This window comes from Elgaria multicarinata, chromosome 20 (genome assembly GCF_023053635.1).
Source record: "Elgaria multicarinata webbii isolate HBS135686 ecotype San Diego chromosome 20, rElgMul1.1.pri, whole genome shotgun sequence".
Classification (NCBI taxonomy): Eukaryota; Metazoa; Chordata; class Lepidosauria; order Squamata; family Anguidae; genus Elgaria; species Elgaria multicarinata.
In genome coordinates, this window is record NC_086190.1 from 4,688,530 (window position 1) to 4,710,657 (window position 22,128).

The 22,128-nt window shown below is 48.3% G+C and overlaps 1 protein-coding gene across 1 annotated transcript in view; it reads right to left on the minus strand.

The window, feature by feature from the left end:
* Positions 1–289: 289 nt before the first annotated feature.
* The window catches only part of VWA5B1 (von Willebrand factor A domain containing 5B1), an 85,225-nt gene continuing 63,386 nt past the window's right edge, over positions 290–22,128 (minus strand). The window contains exons 14-21 of the mRNA XM_063145307.1: positions 16,215–16,449; positions 13,493–13,813; positions 11,302–11,439; positions 8,012–8,146; positions 6,313–6,387; positions 5,166–5,226; positions 1,418–1,541; positions 290–994 (exon numbers count right to left, since the gene is read on the minus strand). Of these exons, the coding sequence (XP_063001377.1) occupies positions 290–994; positions 1,418–1,541; positions 5,166–5,226; positions 6,313–6,387; positions 8,012–8,146; positions 11,302–11,439; positions 13,493–13,813; positions 16,215–16,449 (1,794 nt within the window). The remainder of the gene's footprint in view (positions 995–1,417; positions 1,542–5,165; positions 5,227–6,312; positions 6,388–8,011; positions 8,147–11,301; positions 11,440–13,492; positions 13,814–16,214; positions 16,450–22,128) is intronic.

Genomic DNA, 22,128 nt, shown 5'->3' on the forward strand with positions numbered 1-22,128 from the left:
AAGGATGCATAATATCACCGCCCTATTGAAACGGGAGCTGACTAACAGCCCCACATGGAAAAAAAACATGGGGGGTGTTACCAGAACAGGGTGCGAGACTTTGAGGTAAAAGTGACCTCCAAAAGCAGCATTGGTAATTGTTTGGAAAGCCGTAACCCGACAGACAGGGACGTTTCCGGCAGCAGTGGGTAGCGAGCCTGGCTCCTGAAGGACTGGGGTGGTGTACCCGTCCCCCCGGTCCTCCTGCCCTCCTTCCATCTCACCCCCTTCCCGGGTTCCACCCCACTTTCTATACATCATTAGGGTTGTAACAGAGCAGGTTAAACTCCAGGTTCTCGTCCCAGTGTCTGAGCAACACAAAGAGCTGCTGGGCCGCGGCCTTCACTGTCAGCAGGCTGCGGCCTTCGGGGAACTCTTGCTCGCTGAGCCACTGGCTGGCCTTGGCCGCCACCAGCTCCCACTCGATGAAATAGGAGGCCGAGCTGTGCTCCAGCCAGGCCAGGGCGACGGCCGTGGCCCACAGCATGCCCTCGGGCTCCGTCTGTCGCTGGAGCTCAATGTCAAAGAGCCAGGACTGCAGTTCGGAGCTGTCCGACTCGGAACCCCTCCCGCTGTCGGCCTGGGACTCCTGCGGCGACAGGGCATTCTCCGGGGAGGAGAAGCGCTGGATGGTGATGGCCGGAGGGGAGGGTCTGTTCTTGGCCTTCCGGGCTCCGGAGGGGCTTTCAGCTGCGCTGCCCGAGGAGGAGCGGGCCCGGCCCACCTCACCACCCGCTTCTTTGTTGGCGTTTTCTCCGAGAGCGTTGCCTGGGGCTCCCCCTGGGCTCTTGCCTTCTCCAGAGGTAGCTGATTTCCAGGAGGTGGCCGAGGGGCTGAGGGCCATCCGGTGGCAGGTGAAAGGCGACGTCCGCTTGAGCTTGTCCAGAGGGATGTTGATGGCTTCACAGAAAGCCTTGTTCAAGAGGAAGGAGCCGCAGGCGAGCTGAAGCGACACCTGAGGAGAAGGGGACGGACGGAGAGCATTTCCTTAGAACGGACAAATGGAGAGGAAATTCAGTGCAATACTACTACTACTACTACTACTACTACTACTACTACTACTAATTTCATTTATTTATTATCCTCCTCTCCCTCTGGATCGATTCCTAATGCATCAGTTCCATTTCAGGAATTCAATTCAGGAAAGAAATCCAGATGAGGAGAATTCGGGAAAGCATGCCTTATTTATTTATTTAGAATATTTATATTCTGCTCCACATCTAAAATAGATTCTGTAGCGCTGCCCATAAGGATAAACAGTAAAAAGAAAGGAGTTTAAAAAAGCAAATTCAAATTGTTCCATTTAAAATGATAAAAATAATAATAATGGGCCTCCCTCCCCAATATTAAGGCTGTTTGGTTAACAAGAGACACTCACAAGGGGCAGGTAGTCAGCGTTTTCATTGTCGCTCTCCACATTTGGCTCACTGGTCCTGGTGAGAGATTTACTCATGAAGCCGCGGGCAGCTCGGGTAAGCAGTCGCGTTTTGTTAAAGGTCAACCTGGGCCGACAAGACATGGGCGTAGAAAAGGAAGTGGTTACATGCATGTTCCCTACCCTCCTGCACTGCTGTTGAGTTTGCCCTTTCCATACACAAGTGCTTTTTTTCTTTTGAGAAGGGAAAAAATAGAAACATAGAATCATAGAATAGTAGAGTTGGAAGGGGCCTACAAGGCCATCGAGTCCAACCCTCTGCTCAGTGCAGGAATCCACCTTAAGGCATACCTGAAAGGTGGCTGTCCAGCTGCCTCTTGAAGGCCTCTAGTGTGGGAGAGCCTCCATAGGTAACTGGTTCCATTGTCGTACTGCTCTAACAGTCAGGAAGTTTTTCCTGATGTCCAGCCGGAATCTGGCTTCCTTTCAGTTGAGCCCATTATTCTGTGTCCTGCACTCTGGGAGGATCAAGAAGAGATCCTGGCCCTCCTCTAAGTGACATCCTTTCAAGTCCTTGAAGAGTGCTAACATGTCTCCCCTCAATCTTCTCTTCTCCAGGCCAAACATGACCAGTTCTTTCAGTCTCTCTTCATAGGGCTTTGTTTCCAGACCCCTGATCATCCTCGTTTCCAAAGAGTTCAAGTTGGTATCAAAGAGAAGTCCCACTGACGTCTGAGTTTGTCAGCACTACATAGTTTTGTGGAGATTCAAAAACCAAGCAAACCTTTCGTGCCCAGGTCTTGGTATCACCTTTTAAGAAGGATATTAACAGACTAGAGTGTGCCCAGAGGAGAGCAGTCAGGATGGAGAAGGGGTTGGAAATCAAGTCCTATGAGGAACAGCTGAAAGAGCTAGGCAGGTTTAGCCTGGAGAAGAGAAGATTAAGCAGAGACATGATAACTGATGTCAACTGTCTGAGCAGCTTTCGTACAACAGATAGAACAGATTCCATTGGATGAGGGATTTTATCAATGGAGCGAAATACACACATATGAGCTAACACCCTTTTGACAAAAAATAAAATAAAATATGACTGTCTTGTATTTAAGACGAAGTGCTTGGATTTGAGCATACCCACCAGCATTTCACAGATGGAAATAGGGAATGATAGAAAATGCCCACATTCTTATATCAAAAGACTAACGTTTGAGACCCCTCCCCATCCTATGATGGCCATACGACAGTAAAACTGAGTTTTGATCAATTCAGTTTATCAAATTGAGTTTATCAAACTCGGTCAGTCAAGGAAGGTGTCAGGATCAGGATCATTCAGGGACTGACTCCAACTCAGAGCCTGAAGCAGAACCTGAAGCAGAACCAGAAGTACACCAGATAAGACAGGAAGCAGGGGAAGAGATTCTCCAAGACTCTTCTTGAGTCAAGTATGAATCTTCCCAGGAGCTTATCGGATAAGTCGCCCAAGCTCAGAGATCATCCTACTCCTCCCCTTGACATTCTCTGCCAGAGGGGGAGGAAACATTGGAGTTGACAGATCCCAGAGTCCACCACAGGATCAAGTGGGCGGAGTTGAGAGGAGGTGGGAGGAGGTCCATTAGGGCAGCTACTCGCCTCAGGTTTCAACTCAAAGAACCTCCCTGAAGGAGGGATTCAGTAAAAGCCTGTCGGCACTGTGCAGTTATCCATTTAGTCGATAGGCAACTGCCTTGTTTTGTTAGGCTAATTAAGCTCAGAGAATAGCTCCTAGCATTCACACTTGATTAAGGTGTGAAGAATAATAGAATCATAGAATAGCAGAGTTGGAAGGGGCCTACAAGGTCATCGAGTCCAACCCCCTGCTCAGTGCAGGAATCCTACTTATTGAATAAAGCTTTGTAGATTGTACAGCAGACCTCTTTATTGTCTTGCATCTCATTGGGAGGGCTTGGAAAACTGACAGAAGGCTTTCCGAACTAACAGTATTTTCAGAAGGTGTTGGAAGAAGCACAAGTTAGTGCCTGCCTGACCTCCAAAGGCAGTGAATTCCATAGGAAAGGGGCCACCACAATGAAGGCTCTTCTCCTGGTGGAGCCCAATCGGGCCATAGGTCCATACGGAACCACCAGGAGCATGATGGGAGTTAAGTCCCACAGATCTGGAGGAGATCCGGTTGAGTCACGTTGCTCTAAATAAATATACAATAATGTAATAAATAATATGCAGAGATAAACAGCAGGTGGTGAAAGACGGCACAGGGGTTCGTCAATCCCCTCCAGCTTTCTCTGCCTATTTCCAGGAGGAGAGACTTCAGAATAAGGAGTACATCATGTCAGCCGGCTCTCCCGTATCTTCCTCCTCTTTCACGGGCCTTCTGGAAGCCTCCCTTCCCCATGTGGTCTCGTAGCACGCAGGGACAGCCATTTCCAGGCACAGCGTGGCTTGCGGTGCAATGTTTTTACCCGAATCCTGTTCGACAGTCACATATTTTGCTGCTGCTGCTTTCACAGTTGATTAAGATATTTATGCATAAATAGAAGCTGTTACTTCTGATCTCTTGGGAGGATTGCACTGGTGAAGAGCCCAATCACAAATTGTGAGCAGCGAAACTCTTGGGATTGGGGTAAGACACTGGAGACAGGCAGGAACTAATAAGATTGTGGGGGGTTTTGTGGTGTGTGTTTTTTTAAAGGGGGGACTTTTCTTTTCTATTGAACAATGGCTGAAATGGACCAGCAACATGGCTATACACTTCAGTCATTCCTCTCTACAAGGGACAGCAGGTTTCATTTGCATGCATGCAGCACCTGGTTAAATTCCCTCTTCATCACAACAGTTAAAGCTGCAGGAGTATAGCTTCCAAATCGCATGAGGTACTGGTTCCCCTCTATTCAGCACTGGTTAGCCCTCATCTTGAGTATAGCATCCAGTTCTGGGCACCACAATTCAAGAAGGATTCCTGCATTGAGCAGGGGGTTGGACTCGATGGCCTTATAGGCCCCTTCCAACTCTGCTATTCTATGATTCAAAGGATGCCGACAAGCTGGAGGGGGTTCAGAGGAGGGCAATGAGAATGATCAGGGGCCTGGAAACAAAGCCCTTTGAGGAGAGTCTGAAAGGACTGGGCATGTTTAGCCTGGAGAAGAGAAGGATGAGGGGAGATATGGTAGCACTCTTCAAACACTTGAAAGGTTGTCACACAGAGGAGGGCCAGTGATCTTCTTGATCACTCCAGAGTGGAGGACACAGAATAATGGGCTCACATTATAATCAGTTACCTAGGGAGGTCATGGGCTCTCCCACACTAGAGGCATTCAAGAGGCAGCTGGACAACCATCTGTCAGGGATGCTTTAGGGTGGATTCCTGCATTGAGCAGGGGGTTGGACTCGATGGCCTTGTAGGCCCCTTCCAACTCTGCTATTCTATGATTCTATGCCCTCTTTTGTATCTGGTCAATCTAGTATAGCTCCTGCAGGTTTATCTGTTGTGATGAAGAAGGAATTTCACCAGGTGCTGCCTGCATACAAATGACACCTACTGAAATTCCCTTTTCTATTCAGCTGTTAAGATACAGGAGCCCTGCCCTCCTTTCCATAGGGTCACCTTCATATGGGGTGAGGGAAGAACATTGTTTCCAAGGTGTGACTTTTTAATCATTTTCCATTCTGAAGCTACAGATCTCCTTTGCATGGGCAGAGAACAAGAGCTGGTTGAGATGTTCCTTGACCAGAAACGAAATCGAAGTGGAGCCCTTACCTGGCGGCAAAAAAACCCTCAATGGATTTCTGGGATGAAACTGATGGACTTCGCAGTGGCGCTGGGAAGAGACAAAAAATGGAACGCAGAATCAGAGGACTGGGTGGTGGTGCTGGCAATAGATAAACGTATAATGGCCCTAAGAGAAGCACACACATTCTCCACGGCAGGCAGCACCAAGCCTGAACATCTGCCAATCCTGGCTAACTGGAGACAAGGGGGAAGAAAAGTGTGGCGTTCATCCCCTTATATGAATGCAGCCAATTTACATTTAGAGAAATGCTCATAGAAATAATATACAAGTTTTCATGTGACCAGGGAGGGGGGGAACCCCACTTCGCAATTCACTATGGACCTCAGGAGGAAAACGCTTTGAGGTGGAAATCTGAAAAGCCGAAGGCGCTTTTGCAGATTCACGCGTTCCTTAATAAGAGAATAAAAATTACGTCGTTACCCAATGCACCGCCTGACTGTTGCACATCCAGTCACGGCATGCCCATATGAGTGGCCTGAGTGTGCAAACTCTGGAGCACCCTGAATCTTAAGTGGTGTGCAACTTCTTATTGCTTGGATCACTTGGGGTACCGTGGGTGTGGGGGTGTGGGGTTCAGTCTGTGGAAAAGGGTAGAAAAGGCCCAATGGGCTTTTATACATCTATGGACTCGATCCGTTCTAGATCACCCATCCACTTGTAGGTTGAGAGGATAGAGATGTCCATGGACACCCCCCCCTCCCAAAGATATCTTATCTCCCTCTCTTTGGGGCTTAATCACCCCTAAATCTGTGGCATCTTAGTAAGATAACACCATATTTGTTTGTATTATGGTGGTTGGGTTCCCATCTAGTCAGAGATCTAGTTGAGTTGCCATCTAGTCTATGCAGGGTTTTAAAGCATCCAACAACGCATTCACCTGCGTCTTGAGTCTGTCCTAATACTTGGGCTGGTAAAAGAAAGTAAGCAAGGGTTGAGTTTCCACCAGTTGGGAGATATTCTCTAGGGCAACTACCTGGGGATGGAGGAATTCTCGGGTCCAATTGCAACTGGTGGGAGAAGGACACCAAGTCCTTGGAGATAAAACTAAGCTAGAGGGACCCATCTTCTCATCTGGTATAAGTCTGCTTCCTGTGTTCCTCAAACATTCCTTACCATCTGGGAAAGTGTAGCGATCCCATCCTGAAGAAGAAGGTGTGCTGCACGGAGATACGCTGTTCTCTTCTACATCTGCCAGGGGATTAAACAGAACCAGAGAGCATCTACGTTATCCTCTCTTCCACATCGCAGCAGAGAACTGGTCCCGCCATGCCATCGACCGCAATCCCGCGGCCCACAGTGACGTTGGAGGCCAAGGGCCAGCTCATTTATGCTTAGAGAGCAAAGTAAGTCACCGCAGGGCGAGTGCCTGGAGTCGGCATAGCCAGGCAACTTGCTGAGGCTCATGGCCCAGTGGAGGGGGGGGCATTCCCTGCTTCCATTCCCATGAGTCTCCTGGTCCTTCTCCTCCTGTTGATTTGACCTCTTCAAGCAAGCCAATAGTGAGAGGAGGGAAGAGAAGGACCAGCAAGCTCAGTACATTTTCTCCTCTGTCCGTCTCTCACTGGTCGGGGGTGTCAACTGTGCCCAGTAGAAGAGACAGGAGAATGGATGGTAGCAGGCAACAGTGGTGCTGAAGGTGAGGTGGGCACACCCAGTGTGTGTGTGGGGTTTCCACTGAAAGCTTCATGCACAAGTGCCCCTCAAAACCTGGAAACAGCTGTTTTTCTCAGGATAGTTGAACGTATTAGGGCTGTGCACACCCACCCGAACTGTTTCGGATTCCGATCTGGACCTTCCGGTTCAGGCCTGAACCAGTTCGGGTCGATCTGGACCCCCCAGACCCGCTCCGGAACCAGATCCAGAGCAAGATCCGGAGGTCCGGATCAACATTCGAACACCATTTTGTCCCCCCTTTCCCACTTACCTGCCTCCGCGGGGAAGGGGGGACAAAATGGCATCTGAATAAGCCCTCCTCACCCTCACCTGGCTCCGCTGCCCGCCGCTGCTGTGGTCTGTGCTGTGGCTTCGACTGCCCCCACACCTGCCTATTTCCGGCCTTAGGTGTGGGCGGCAGTCGAAGCTGCCGCATGGACCGCAGTGGCAGCGGATTAAGGAGCCAAGTAAGCCCCCCTCCCCGCTTCCCCTCTTCCCTGGCTCCTTTGTCGTCACCACACCACGCAGCGGTGGTGGGTGGCAGAGCCAGGTAAGCCCCCCTCCCCACTTACCTGGCGCCGAAGCTTTGGAATGGTCCGAATCGGTTCAGTCTGTTCCGAACCGCTTCGAGTCGATCCGGACCTCCCCCGATCCACTCCGGAACTGGGTTTAGGAGGTCCGGATCGGCTTGCTTCGCTTCAGATTCGGGGATCCGAAATGGAGCGGAGCACACCCCTAGAACGTATTTCCCCAAAATGGTTTCTTCACTGTTTTGTGCGTTTCCCCTGCACACCATAGGTGCTCAAAGTAGGAGAAACAGAAGAAGACATTGGATAGTTTCATTTCAAATCAGGCCAAGTTACACTTGACTCTTACTGCACCGCGTGTAGCCATGTCTTCAATTCGTGTCCATTAAATTACAGGCGTGTAAGGTGTGTGCGGAATTCCTGCCGTAGCGGTACCTTTTCCCTTTCCAACCCAAACGAGAAGGGAAAGCACCACGCCCACAAGTCTGAGGGCTTTCAAAAAACAGCTGTCATTGGTGCTGCCGGAACCTGGCCAGGTAATTCTGGATCCCAAAATTGGGGGAGAATTTGGCTGAGGAGGATTTCAGACACATCAGCGCAGCGACAAAGCTAGGGTAGTATCGGGATCGTACTTGTGCTGTGGAAACCGTCATCAGCTCCGTCTTGGCCGGAGGTTGACTGGGTGCGGCCCAGCCCAGCCGACGGCCCTCGATGTCGCTTGCCATCTGAACCCCAACTCCGTTGGCTGCCAAGTTTCAGTGGTGGACCTTGGCACAAATAGAAAGGAACTGTTGGTTTCATGGGGCCAGATGGGCCAAGGGGACACTTTAGTTCATCTTCTGAACCAATGAAAACAGGATCCACATGGTTTCTAGGTTCAACATTTTAGTCATCTTAAGGCAGAGTCCTATGCATGTTAAGATGGGGGGAAAGTCCTACAATTCCCAGCTTTCCCCAGGCAGCTATGGACTTTTTGGTAGGACTTTTTTTCCTGTCTAAACATGCATAGGATGACACCCTTAGTTTGTTGCAGCAAAAACAGCCCTGTACTTAGAGCTGTGTGTAAATGGTCTCTCAAAATTCACCAACCTACTTGCAGATCGGGATGTTGCAGTTGCCTAGGCTGGTACAGGTGTGTGATGGACTCCCCTGGGCCCATCCCCTGGATGGGGTTGCACTCCCTCCGAAGGAGCAGGTTCGTAGCTTGGGGGTTCTCCTAGAACCATCTCTGTCACTTGAGGCCCAGGTGGCCTCGGTGGCACAGAGTGCTTTCTAGCAACTCCGGTTGGTGGCCCAGCTACGCCCCTATCTGGACAGGGATAACCTAGCTTCAGTTGTCCATACCCTGGTAACCTCCAAATTAGATTACTGCAATGCCCTCTACGTGGGGCAGCCTTTGCAGACGGTCCGGAAGCTGCAGCTTGTGCAAAATGCAGCAGCCAGATAGATAGCTGGTACAGGGAGGTTTGAGCATATAACACCGATTCTGGCCCACTTGCATGGGCTGCCTATACATTTCCGAGCCCAATTCAAGGTGCTGGTTTTAACCTATAAAGCCCTACATGGCTTGGGACCACAATACCTGATGGAACACCTCTCCCGACATGAACCTACCCCTACACTGCGCTCAACATCTAAGGTCCTCCTCCGAGTGCCTACTCCGAGGGACGCTCGGAGGATGGCAACAAGGGAGAGGGCCTTCTCGGTGGTGGCCCCCCGACTGTGGAATGATCTCCCCGATGAGGCTCGCCGGGCACCAACATTGTTATCTTTTCGGCGCCAGGTCAAGACTTTTCTCTTCTCCCAGGCATTTTAATAGCATTTAACAACGTTAAGTTTGTTTTTAATGGACCCCAGAATTGTTGTTTTTAAATGGATACTGTTGTCTTTATACTGTTGTTTTTACGTTTCTGATGTTTTTTAAAATTTTGTATACTTTTTAATGTTTCCCTTTTTTAACTGTTGTAAACTGCCCAGAGAGCTTCGGCTGTGGGGCAGTATATAAATGTAATAAATAAATAAATAAATAATATATCCAGTTGGGCATCTACATAGCCTTCGTGCCCGGTCGATGCGCTTCCATTATGTTTGAAAATGGAGGCTCTGGAAATTCCGTAATTCCCCCCACTGTGTAAATGGCGGCCACGAAGACTCCATTTATGCAAGAGTAAAGGCATGAATGCACCTTTACGTAGTTATGTAGTTTGTCTGCACAATGGAGGCTCTGGAACAGGGCAGATGTCTGTCGGGCGATCCGTTAGATGCTTACTGAAGAATGGCGGCAGTAGGGCCAGCGTCCTGTGGGTCGTGAGTTTGCCCAGGTGAGTTTGCCCAGAGAAATTGGGGGACCTTTTTACCAAACTTGCTTGAGAAGGGGGAGAAATTCTCCAACAATTTCTCAGGGGTGGCATTCACTCTTAGCAAGGCCAGTAGTACAACAGCTTTCTTCTTTTTTCCTGAGGATATCTATATCTATACCTACATATATAGATATAGATATAGATATATGCCACCAGTGTAAAAGACAACAGTAGCCACTGTGCTGGCTACCTGACTACCATTTAGCATTGCCCACAATGTCCCAAAAACCTAGCTTTGTTCTGGTGGCAATGAGTACAAAAAAGAAAATAGCTATAGAAACTTTGGGGGAGGGGGAAATTCAGCAGAGCATCCTTCTTTTCTACTGGGGTGAGAAAAAGGAAAATGTCCCAAGTTTTCTCAGAAATAGGTGTCCTAAGAAATTTCGGCTCAGCATTATTATGGGATCAGCTTTTGTGGACCGTTGTTCCGTTCAACAGATGTTTGAAGCGATGAGGAAGACAAAAGCGTATGCCATAAACAAGGTGTTGGTTTTTAAGGTAATGGACTGGATGAGGGCTAAACTGAGACTCAATCCAGACAAGACGGAGGTACTGTTAGCGGGTGGTTCATCTCTCCGGCGAGGTGATGTTTGCCCTGTCCTGGACGGGGTTGCACTCTCCCTAAAGGATCAGGTCTGTAGTTTGGGGGTGCTCTTGGATCCAGAACTGTCACTTGAGGCACAGGTGAACTCAGTGGCAAAGAGCACCTTTTATCAGCTTAGGTTGATATACCAACTACGCCCTTATCTGGACAGAGATAGCCTAGCTACAGTGATCCGTGCTCTGATAACCTCTTGCTTGGATTACTGCAATGCGTTATACGTGGGGCTGCCTTTGAAAACGGTCCGGAAGCTTCAGCTGGTACAAAATAGGGCAGCCCGTTTACTAACAGGGACTGGCCGACGAGATCACATCACGCCAGTCCTTTTCCAGCTTCATTGGCTGCCAGTCCAGGTCCGGGCCCGATTCAAAGTGCTGGTATTGACATTTAAAGCCCTAAACGGTTTGGGGCCAGGTTATCTGAAGGAACGCCTCCTCCCATATGTACCTGCCCGAACCCTAAGATCATCTACAGGGGCCCTTCTCTGTGAGCCCCTGCCAAAGGAAGTGAGGCAGGTGGCTACCAGGAGGAGGGCCTTCTCCACTGTGGCACCCCGGTTGTGGAACGAGCTCCCCAGAGAGGTCCGCCTGGCGCCTACACTGTACTGCTTTCGTCGCCAGCTGAAGACCTTTTTATTCACTCAGTATTTTAACACTTAATTTTAACTTAAATTTAAATTTTACTGTTTTAACTCTGTATTTTAATCTTATAATCAACTTTGCTGTGTGGTTTTATCCTGGTTGCGCTTTTTATACTGTATTTCGTAATTGTGTTTTAACCTGTTGGGTGTTTTTTGTGGTTTTAATTTTTGTGAACCGCCCAGAGAGCTTCGGCTATTGGGCGGTATAAAAGTGTAATAAATAAATAAATAAAATAAATAAGGTGGTACCAGATTTTGGTAGCTTTATGGTGTCAGGGACCTGTTTTGCAGCAGCATCAATTACCAGGTGAGCTCCTGTACCTGCATTGGGATATTCAACAATAGTTGCCAAGTAACTGTTGTTGCTCAGGTCTACAGGGAGGAAAGCTGTGTATTTGCTGATCACGTTGCAGGCTTTGCTTGTGTGCACGGCATTCACCTGGTAGCGCCGGCCAGACCCTGTTGAAGAACAGACAGGAGAGAAATCAGTCCAGTTTGCATTTTAAAGCACTGCTTGATCTAGACATGAACCGAAGCTCACTTATTCTGCCAAAGTTGCGTTGCTCCAAATGGTGCAACGTTCTCCAGTCAAAATTGCAGACAAAAACAAAAACGGGCGCAAAAACGCATACGGATTTCCGTGCGAACTTAAAAAAAAAGAATCTCAAAGTTCCAGACGAGCCAAACCGAAGCTTGGAAAAGTGAGAGATGGAGAAAAATGAGAAATGGAGCTTTGGTGTATGAACAATAAATAAACTCTTGCATGGAAGGCTGAGAAGAATAAGGGTTTTATACAGGGAGGGTTGTCCAACTTTTGGAAGTATTTTGTGTGTGTAGTTGGGTAATTTATTCATTGTCTATCCGATGATGTTCTTTTTGTGTGTGTTTGTGTTGAATGTATACTAAATTATACACACACACACACACACACACACACAAACACACAAAGAGAATACCCCAAATTTATAGATTCATCCAAAGACATATACACACAAAGATGTGTATATGTCTGGAGAAGAGAAGATTGAGGGGAGACATGATAGCACTCTTCAAATACTTAAAAGGTTGTCCCCCAGAAGAGGGCCAGGATGTCTTCTCGATCCTCCCAGAGTGCAGGACACAGAATAACAGGCTCAAGTGACAGGAAGCCAGTTTCCGGCTGGACATCAGGAAAAACTTCCTGACTGTTAGAGCAGTACGACAATGGAACCAGTTACCTAGGGAGGTTGTGGGTTCTCCCACACTAGAGGCCTTCAAGAGGCAGCTGGACAACCATCTGTCAGGGATGCTTTAGGGTGGATTCCTGCATTGAGCAGGGGGTTGGACTCGATGGCCTTAGAGGCCCCTTCCAACTCTACTATTCTATGATTCTATGAAAGAATGAGGGAGGGGAGAGAGAGGCCACCCCCCAGTGCCCAAACACCCAAGTGTGTCATTGTGGAGGACAAGGGATAAAGTGTTTATTATTGGCCAGCACACATACACACACAAAATGCTTGGGATATTCAGTGGAAAAAGATCTGCAAAGTGGCCTTCTTTATCTACAAGGGGTGAGAAAAGGACACATCTCAGAAATGTTCTCAGAAAAAAGGTTTTCTGAAACATTTCGGCTGAGCCTCAGTAAGTGCCAGCTCTCAGGACAGGATGGCTTCAAGATCAGAACATCAGAACGTCAGAAGAGCCCTGCTGGATCAGACCAAGGGTCCATCTAGTCCAGCGTTTGGTTCACACAGTGGCCAACCAGCTGTTGACCAGGAGCCCACAAGCAGGACGTGGGTGCAACAGCACCCCCCAGCCCATGTTCCGCAGCAGCTGGTGTACATGGACTAAGTGCCCTGGATACTGGAGGTAGTACATAGCCATCAAGACTTTTAGCTATTGATAGCCTTTCTCCTTGATGCATTTGCCCAATCCAAATTGGTGGCCATCACTACATCTTGTGGTAGCAAATTCCATAATTTAACTATGCACTTCGTGAAAAAGTCCTTCCTTTGATCTGTCCTGAATTTTCCATCAGCTTCATGGGATCATCCCATTGGGTTCTAGTATTATGAGAGAGGGCAAAAAATGTCTCTCTCTCCACCTTCTCTACACCATGCATATAACTTTGTCCACCTCTATCATGTCTCCTCTTAGCCTCCTTTTTCCCAAGCTAAACAATCCCAGTTGATGTAACCTTCCCTCATAGGGGAGATGCTCCAGCTCCTTCATCATTTGAGTTGCCTTTTTCTGTACTTTTTCCAGCTCTTTAATAATATCCTGTTTTAGGTGTGGTGACCGGAACTGCACACAGCCTTCTAAATGTGGTCGCACCATAGATTTGTATAAAGGCAGTACGATACTGGCCGTTTTATTCTCAGTTCCTCAAATCAAAGGCAAAAAAAGTTTGTCACGGAAAAGTGACGGGACAAAAACCATCTAGCGATCACTTGGGTGTGTCAAACCATGATTATTTGGGGGAACCCCTTTCCCCCCAAAGAGCGGAGCTGTGAAGAACACCGAGCCAAGTTACCGTGCTCAATTTCGCATTCCCTCTCGGTGAGCTGTTCGAAGTCGCGGACGATGGACCTGGCGGCCAGGTGGTGGAAGGTCTCGTTCCAGAGATCTTCCTCCTCGTCCGCTTTACTCTCTCTGCCTCGGAAAAGCGGCCCAAGGTCAAAAGCGATCTCCCACTGGACAGGCTCGTTGTTCCGCAAACCTTTCACCACAGCTTTGCAGATGGATCTCGGGGAGCGCTGAAGGCTACTGCCAGCAGAACCAACGTCCAGCTCGTGCAGCTCCCAGTCTGACGACGTCTCCGTCTCGAAGTTGAACGAAGGGTGCTGAGCAGAATCTGAAAGAGGGGTGGGTGGGATAGTATCCAATTTTAGCCTTATTTAGAGTAGACCCATTGAAATGAATGGGATTCATTCCAATGGGTTTGCTTTAAGAAGGAGTAAAATTGAATGCTATCTATCTATATTAGTATTTACATTTATATACCGCCCCCAAGGCTGAAGCTCTCTGGGTGGTTTACAAAGATTAAAACATTGAACATTAAAAATTACTATACAAAATTTAAAAAGCATAAAAGCACATATATATATATATATATATATATATATATATATATATTTGTTGTTTATTCATTCAGTCGTTTCCGACTCTTCGTGACTTCATGGACCAGCCCACGCCAGAGCTTTCTGTCGGCCGTTGCCACCCCCAGCTTCCCCAAGGTCAAGTCTGTCACCTCCAGAATATCATCCCTCCATCTTGCCCTTGGTCGGCCCCTCTTCCTTTTGCCTTCCACTTTCCCTAGCATCAGCCTCTTCTCCAGGGTATCCTGTCTTCTCATTATGTGGCCAAAGTACTTCAGTTTTGCCTTTAATACCATTAAGGCTACTCCGTTTCTTCTGTGATCCTCTTGTCCACAGTAGTAGATCTGGTGCTGATCTGATGTGAAGTGGCCCATTCTGGTCCATTTCAGTTCGCTGACACCCAATATATCTATATTTAATCTTGACATCTCGCCAATAACCATGTCCAATTTGCCCTGGCTCATAGATCTTACATTCCAGGTTCCTATGGTGTGTTGACCTTTAGAACATCGGATTCGTCGTTCACCACCAGCACCGTCGGCCGCTAGCCGTCCTTTCGGCTTTGAGCTAGCTGCGTCTGGGGCTAGTTGAACTTATCCTCTGTTCCTCCCCAGTAGCATTTTGACCATCTTCCGACCTGGGGGTCCTATCTTCCGATGGTATACCAACATATCTCTGGTTGTACTGATCCATTTAGTTTTCATGGCAAGAGTACTGGGGTGGGTTGCCATTACCTTCCCCAGGGATCGTATTTAGTCTGACCTCTCTGCCATGACCTTCCCGTCTTGGGTGTCCCTTCACAGTTTAGCTCATGGCATCCTTGAGGTGCTCAAGCTCCAGCACCACGACAAGGTAACGATCTCCTTTGCTGGAGATATATATATATATATATATATATATATATATATATATATATATACATATATATCAACACACACACACACACACCCAACTATGAACTCTCAGCAGATCCGGGGTCAATTACAAACTCATCATACGTTGTTAAATGCCTGGGAGAAGAGAAAAGTCTTGACCTGGCGCTGAAAAGATAATAATGTTGGTGCCAGGCGGGCCTCATCGAGGAAATCATTCCATAATTGGGGGGCCACCACTGAAAAGGCCCACTCCCTTGTTGCCATCCTCCGAGCTTCCCTCGGAGTAGGCACTCAGAGGAGGACCTTAGATGTTGAGCGTAGTGTACAGGTAGGTTCATGTCATTCTTTCAGGTATTGTGGTCCCGAGCTGTATCTAGACAAGTAATAGCATTATTCTAATGGGTTAAATCCAACATAGATCCTATGTAGAGCAGACCCATTTAAATGAATGGGTCTGAAGTCTCATTCATTTTGATGGTTTTACTCTAAATGGGATTAAAATTGGATGCTACCCAGACAAGTAATAACATTACAGTATTGGGTTAAATCCAACCTAAATCCTACATAGAGTAGACCCATTGAAACAAAATCTTAGGATCTACGCTACTGCTTTAAAATGGTTTATAACAGCAGTGACAACTGTTGGGGCCCAGGACACGCTTCACATAAAGTTTTCAAACCATTTTCAAAGTGTCATATCCAGCTTGGTGTATATCTGGCCTTAGTCATTCCAATGGATCTACTCTAAGTAGGACTAAAATTGGATGTTACCCAGAGAAGTGATGACATTATATTAGCAGATTGCTTCCAACATAAGCCCTACTTAGAGAAGACCCAGTGAAATGAATGGGACATGTTAGCCAGTCTCATTCATTTCAATGGGTTTACTCTAAGTAGGACTTATGCTAGATTTTGCTCCGTGAGACAGCCAACAAAAAGGTTGCAGTGTGAGATTCTCCTGTTTAGGGTTCCAGCCAGCCATGTCCCCTTATAGGATACTCCATTCCATTCCCCTCTCTGGTTTTCTGTCCCACTCCCCTGATAGACATCCAGCATTCTATGGTTTCTGCACATGCTCAGTCCTCCTTCGGCTGATCCGCAGTGTGTGTGGATGTGTCTGCTCCCTTATGCTCATTTTTTCCTAAATACTTTTTTTTTGGTACTCCTGCGAACCTTGGAGGGCTCCTTCAGAGTTCTGGCTGGTTCTGACTGATACCCAGAGCAGATTTACCGCCCCACCGACCTCGGAGCCACCTCCGGTGCTGGCGATTGGGGGGCTTACCCGGATCTCCGGGGCTTCGGCCTTCTGAAAAGACGGAGCCCAGGAGGGAGTTGGTCTCCAGCTGGGCGGAACTCTTCTCCAGCGTGGCTAGCCCGAGCCCAAGGTGCGGTGGTGGTGAGTCCAAGTTGTGGCACAGGGAGAGACGACTTTGCTGGAGCAGGGACGGACGCCTCGCGCCAACGCCTCGTATTCTCGTGGCAGAGATGTGGGGGCTGGCTGTGAAAGGCTGAGAAGACTGAAATGTCAGATGGGGTGGGGGGTGGAGCAATGCGGAGGGACGCGGTCCTGTGCAAAACAGCCCCCCAAACACCCAAGTTAAACGAGAACATCTATCTATCTATATAAAACGCTTAGGTATGTTTCCATACAGGCTTCAGCTGATACAGGTTGCTAAGCAACAGTAACAACGTGTAACGTCAGCTGATACAGGTTGCTAAGCCCCTTGCCTGACTCCTCCGGGCTTTCCAAGGTAATCCTACCCCCCTTTCTGCCTCTTCGCTTCCCCCCCCAACGAAGGGGGTAGCACCACGGTCCGGAGCATGAGTGAGGCATGGCCGGGGCACTTGGTGGCCAGGAGGGAGGCCGCTCACCTGCTGTGAGCCAAGGCCCTGGCCTAATCTCATGCGAGCTGGGCGGGCAGCCCAAGGCTGACAGGAACCCTGGGGAGAGGGGGACACCTGCTCCCCTCCCCCCACCTTCCTGCCCCCCAGGTCCGCCAGATGGCGCTGTATCAGCGGCCTCCAAGCAGCCCGTGCCCCCGCGATGATACTTAATAAATGAACCAAGGTGACTAGAAGCTGCACCAAACTGAATGCACTGTCCGCTGGACAGCATTTGACAATATAAACCCATTTATAGAATCATAGAATCATAGAATAGCATTGTTGGAAGGGGCCTACAAGGCCATCGAGTCCAAATCCCTGCTCAATGCAGGAATCCACCCTAAAGCATCCCTGACAGATGGTTGTCCAGCTGCCTCTTGAAGGCCTCTAGTGTGGGAGAGCCCACAACCGCCCTAGGTAACTGATTCCATTGTCGTACTGCTCTAACAGTCAGGACGTTTTTCCTGATGTCCAGCTGGAATCTGGCTTCCTTTAACTTGAGCCTGTTATTCCGTGTCCTGCACTCTGGGAGGATCGAGAAGAGATCCTGGCCCTCCTCTGTGTGATAACCTTTTAAGTATTTGAAGAGTGCTCTCATGTCTCCCCTCAATCTTCTCTTCTCCAGGCTAAACATGCCCAGTTCTTTCAGTCTCTCTTCATAGGGCTTTGTTTCCAGACCCCTGATCATCCTGGTTGCCCTCCTCTGAACATGCTCCAGCTTGTCTGCATCCTTCTTGAATTGTGGAGCCCAGAACTGGACACAATACTCTAGGTGAGGCTAGGGTGACCAACTGTCAGGATTTCCCTGGATTTGTCCTGGTTTTTGTTCTTTCCATGGTGTCAGGGGGGATTTTCTATCATTTTCAATAATGTCCTGGAATGACACACCTTCCCCTTTAAGGCTGCCATTAGCATGGCAGGAGGGAGTGACATGCTTTCTTGAGGCACATCATTCCCCCACCCCGAGCTCCAATTGAGGTCTTAAAGGGGAAAGTGGGTCATTCGTGGACATTATAGAAAAGGCCCCAATTGGAGTGGATGGTGGTGGTGCAGAATGAAATCCTTTCCCCTCCTCCACTCCAATCGGGTTCTTTAAGGTGGCGGGGGAATAACGTACTTTCTGCAGGACTCAGAAAGCTGCTTCCCCACACACACAATAGGTGTCCTCTTTTTTGGTTTCCCAAATATGGTCACCCTAGGTGAGGCCTAACCAGGGCCGAATAGAGAGGAACCAATACCTCATGTGATTTGGAAGCTATACTTCTATTAATGCAGCCCAAAATAGCATTTGCCTTTCTTGCAGCCATATCGCACTGTTGGCTTATATTCAGCTTGTGATCTACGACAATTCCAAGATCTTTCTCGTTTGTAGTATTGCTGAGCCAAGTATCCCCCATCTTGTAACTGTGCATTTGGTTTCTATTTCCTAAATGTTGAACTTGGCATTTATCCCTATTAAATTTCATTCTGTTTTTTTCAGCCCAGCACTCCAGCCTATCAAGATCACTTTGAAGTTTGTTTCTGTCTTCCAGTGTATTAGCTATCCCACCCAATTTTGTGTCATCTGCAAATTTGATAAGCGTTCCCTGCACTATCTCGTCCAAATATGTTCATGCCCATCTGGTATTTCAGGAGTTGTGTACATATCCAGGGTAGTTTACACGTGCACGCCCACCACACACACATACACACTACATTGGTAAAACACTGCACAACAAGAATCTTGATGCAACCGTATGTAGTCACATTAAGATTGCTTTTCTGGGGTGTTTTATCAAGGCATAGAAGGAAGAAAAGCATCAGTAAAACACCACACAAATAGAATTGTGATGTGATCATGCATTAAGATTGGCCTTTTTTTGCAGTGTTTTATCATTGCACACTTCAGTAAAGCGGAGACGGAAAGACATAAATGAACCATGGTGACTGGAAGCTGCACCAAACTGCATGCACTGTCCGCTGAACAGCATTTGACAATATAAACCCATTCAGAGCAATGGGGGATTCCTATTCCTCCAGAAAGAAGGATTCATTACTCCAAAATCTGGGGAGAAATTTGCATGGGGAGAATTTTGGAAGCATCCTTTGAAAAATGCCACAAAGGCTTATGACAAACCAACCTCAGCTGAAATATCTCCGGGGAAACCCCACTGCCTTGCGAGGCAGTGCACTTTCCACTCAATGATCGCATTACGTTTGAACGACAAATAGTTTTGTGTCACCTTAAGGACTTACAGATTTGTTCTAGCATAAGCTTCCGTGGACTACAGACGGCTTCGTCAAATGTAAACAATGTTTACACCGCGATACATCCCTTAATATTTAAGATGCCAGGAGATACGGCTCGTTTTTCCTCAACGCTTTTGGGGTTGAAGTCTAAACGGAGCGATCGACCCTCAGCAGGCTCTGCTTATGGGAAGATTTGTTTTACCTTTGAAGAAAGCAAAAGCAACAGATAGGGATTTTGTTCAGGCAGCTGTTTTAATTATGGAGAGGAAGATGGGGTCCAAGATACCAGGGGCTCGGTTGCTTGGTAACCGAGACAGAAGCAGGCAGTGGGTTGCCGTGGTGGGCATGCGTGCGTGGGCGTGCGTGTATATGTATTTTTAAAAAGGCTTTTCTTGGAAGCGTGTACATTTCGTGGGGAGGGGAGGAATCCATACAGTATCGAGGGGAGTCACACTTCGGTCTCAATCGGCCCACACCCTGCCGCTCCTGGGGGTATCCTTAAAAATAAGGAGTGAGCCACCAGCGTGCCTGCTCCTCCAAACGACAAGAAAGGCTTTTAGATTCAGAGAGTGGAGAAATGGGGATTATGGGAGCTATAGTCCAACATAACTGGAAGGGAACAGGTTCGGGAATGCTGATATGGACTGATTCATCTCTGTGATGCCACCTTTCATGGAATCATAGAATAGCAGAGTTGGAAGGGGCCTACAAGGCCATTGAGTCCAACCCCCTGCTTGATGCAGGAATCCACCCTAAAGCATCCCTGACAGATGGTGGTCCAGCTGCCTCTTGAAGGCCTCTAGGGTGGGAGAGCCCACAAGCTCCCTAGGTAACTGATTCCATTGTTGTACTGCTCTAACAGCCAGGAAGTTTTTCCTGATGTCCAGCCGGAATCTGGCTTCCTGTAACTTGAGCCCGTTATTCCATGTCCTGCACTCTGGGAGGATCGAGAAGAGATCCTGGCCCTCCTCTGTGTGATGACCTTTTAAGTATTTGAAGAGTGCTATCATGTCTCCCCTCAGCCTTCTCTTCTTCAGGCTAAACCTGCCCAGTTCTTTCAGTCTCTCTTCATAGGGCTTTGTTTCCAGACCCCTGATCATCCTGGTTGCCCTCCTCTGGATACGCTCCAGCTTGTCTGTGTCCTTCTTGAATTGTGGAGCCCAGAACTGGTCACAATGCTCTAGATGAGGCCTTTTTCTTACTTCCTTCATGTCTCTGCCCAGTAAGAACAACCTTGTCTGTGCGGGCTTGGCACCGTCTGTCCCCGTAGTCCACATTACTGAAATAAGCACCTATTCTTCTCCCAGTCTCTCCCTGCCTCCATTTCCCTTCCTGTCCTCTGTCATCCCACCTGTGTAAAAATTTAGACTGAAAGCGGCTTGGGGCAGAAGCTTTGTCCTTGGCATGTCTCCCTCTTCATGATTTTGGCGTAGGGCCTCATATTATGAGGGGCCCCTAAATCTGTTGGAGATAACTAAGATGTGAAGGCACTGATATGATATCACTTTGGCTTAAATATGTTGGGAAGTCTGGTGTGACTTACAGCAGAGTTGCCTTATATAGAGAAAGCGTGGCAATGTTGCATTTAGTATTGGAGGCCACAAGCTCAAACTAGAGCCAGGTTAGAAGAAGTTGAAATCCACTTACTTTATTAGTGCTTTTATACCCATCTTCAGAGAAGGCTGTCTAACACTGTTCAATCACAAGCAGCCCCTAATGCTGGGTGGTACCCTTTCATTACTCCCATCCACCTGGAAAAGCCGGTGCAAGGCCAGATGGGCTCACCTCCCTCCCTCAACCCTCCCTGGTCACCTCCCCCCATGCAAACTATGGTGTCCATAAAGGGCCATTCCTCTTCATGGTCACTGGAGTTTTAGGCCATAGATATAGTAACAACAGAGAACCACCATGGTCTTTGTGAAGGACAAGGGGTCTGACCTGGGTTTTGCTTTAATTCAATGTTGCTTTTTGTGTCTGCCAGAATGTGTACATTAATGTGGTTTGAGCTTCGCTGTCCCAGGCTCGGGTGGGAGGGAAGGAGTTGGGCGCCCCTGCCAAGGTCATCTATGCCTGGCATTTCCAACTCCCCCTGTAGCACCTGGGGATTATTAGAAGTGCTTAGAAGTCAACTCTTTTCAGCTGTGGGGAAGAATGTAGGTCTCGCTCCTGTTGGGAGGGGTTGTCAGGAGCCCGGGAAGGGCATCGGTTGGTTGGTGTAGGGTGACCAACTGTCAGGATTTCCCCGGATTTGTCCTGGTTTTTGTTCTTTCCATGGTGTCAGGGGGGATTTTCTATAATTTTCAATAATGTCCTGGAATGACACACCTTCCTCTTTAAGGCTGCCATTAGCATGGCAGGAGGGAATGACATGCTTTCTTGAGGCAAATCATTCCCCCACCCCGAGCTCCAATTGAGGTCTTAAAGGGGAAAGTGGGTCATTCGTGGACATTATAGAAAAGGCCCCCATTGGAGTGGATGGTGGTGGTGCAGAATGAAATCCTTTCCCCTCCTCCACTCCAATCAGGTTCTTTAAGGTGGCGGGGGAATAACGTACTTTCTGCAGGACTCAGAAAGCTGCTTCCCCACACACACACTAGGTGTCCTCTTTTTTGGTTTCCCAAATATGGTCACCCTAGGTTGGTGTGGATCATGGGGCTAGGTGGCCGAAAAGGGATCAAAGTGTTTAGTGATGGAGGGCCGCCATCTTCTTTGCTGGACGACACGCGTGTCAAGGGAAGATCAAGTCCAAGCAGTCAGGGGTGACAGCTTGGAGTCAGTTAGGCTTTTCTTATGTTTTAAGTGTTGGGGTTTCGTGGACAAGGTCAGCCGCCGCTGCGGCTGGGTGGTGGAATGACTGATGGTTTTATTGGGGTAATTGCTAGCTTCAGTTACCTAGGGAGGTTGTGGGCTCTCCCACACTAGAGGCCTTCAAGAGGCAGCTGGACAACCACCTGTCGGGGATGCTTTAGGGTGGATTCCTGCATTGAGCAGGGGGTTGGACTCGATGGCCTTGTAGGCCCCTTCCAACTCTGCTATTCTATGATTCTATGATTCCTTCCCTCAGCTTCATTTCTCACTCCTTT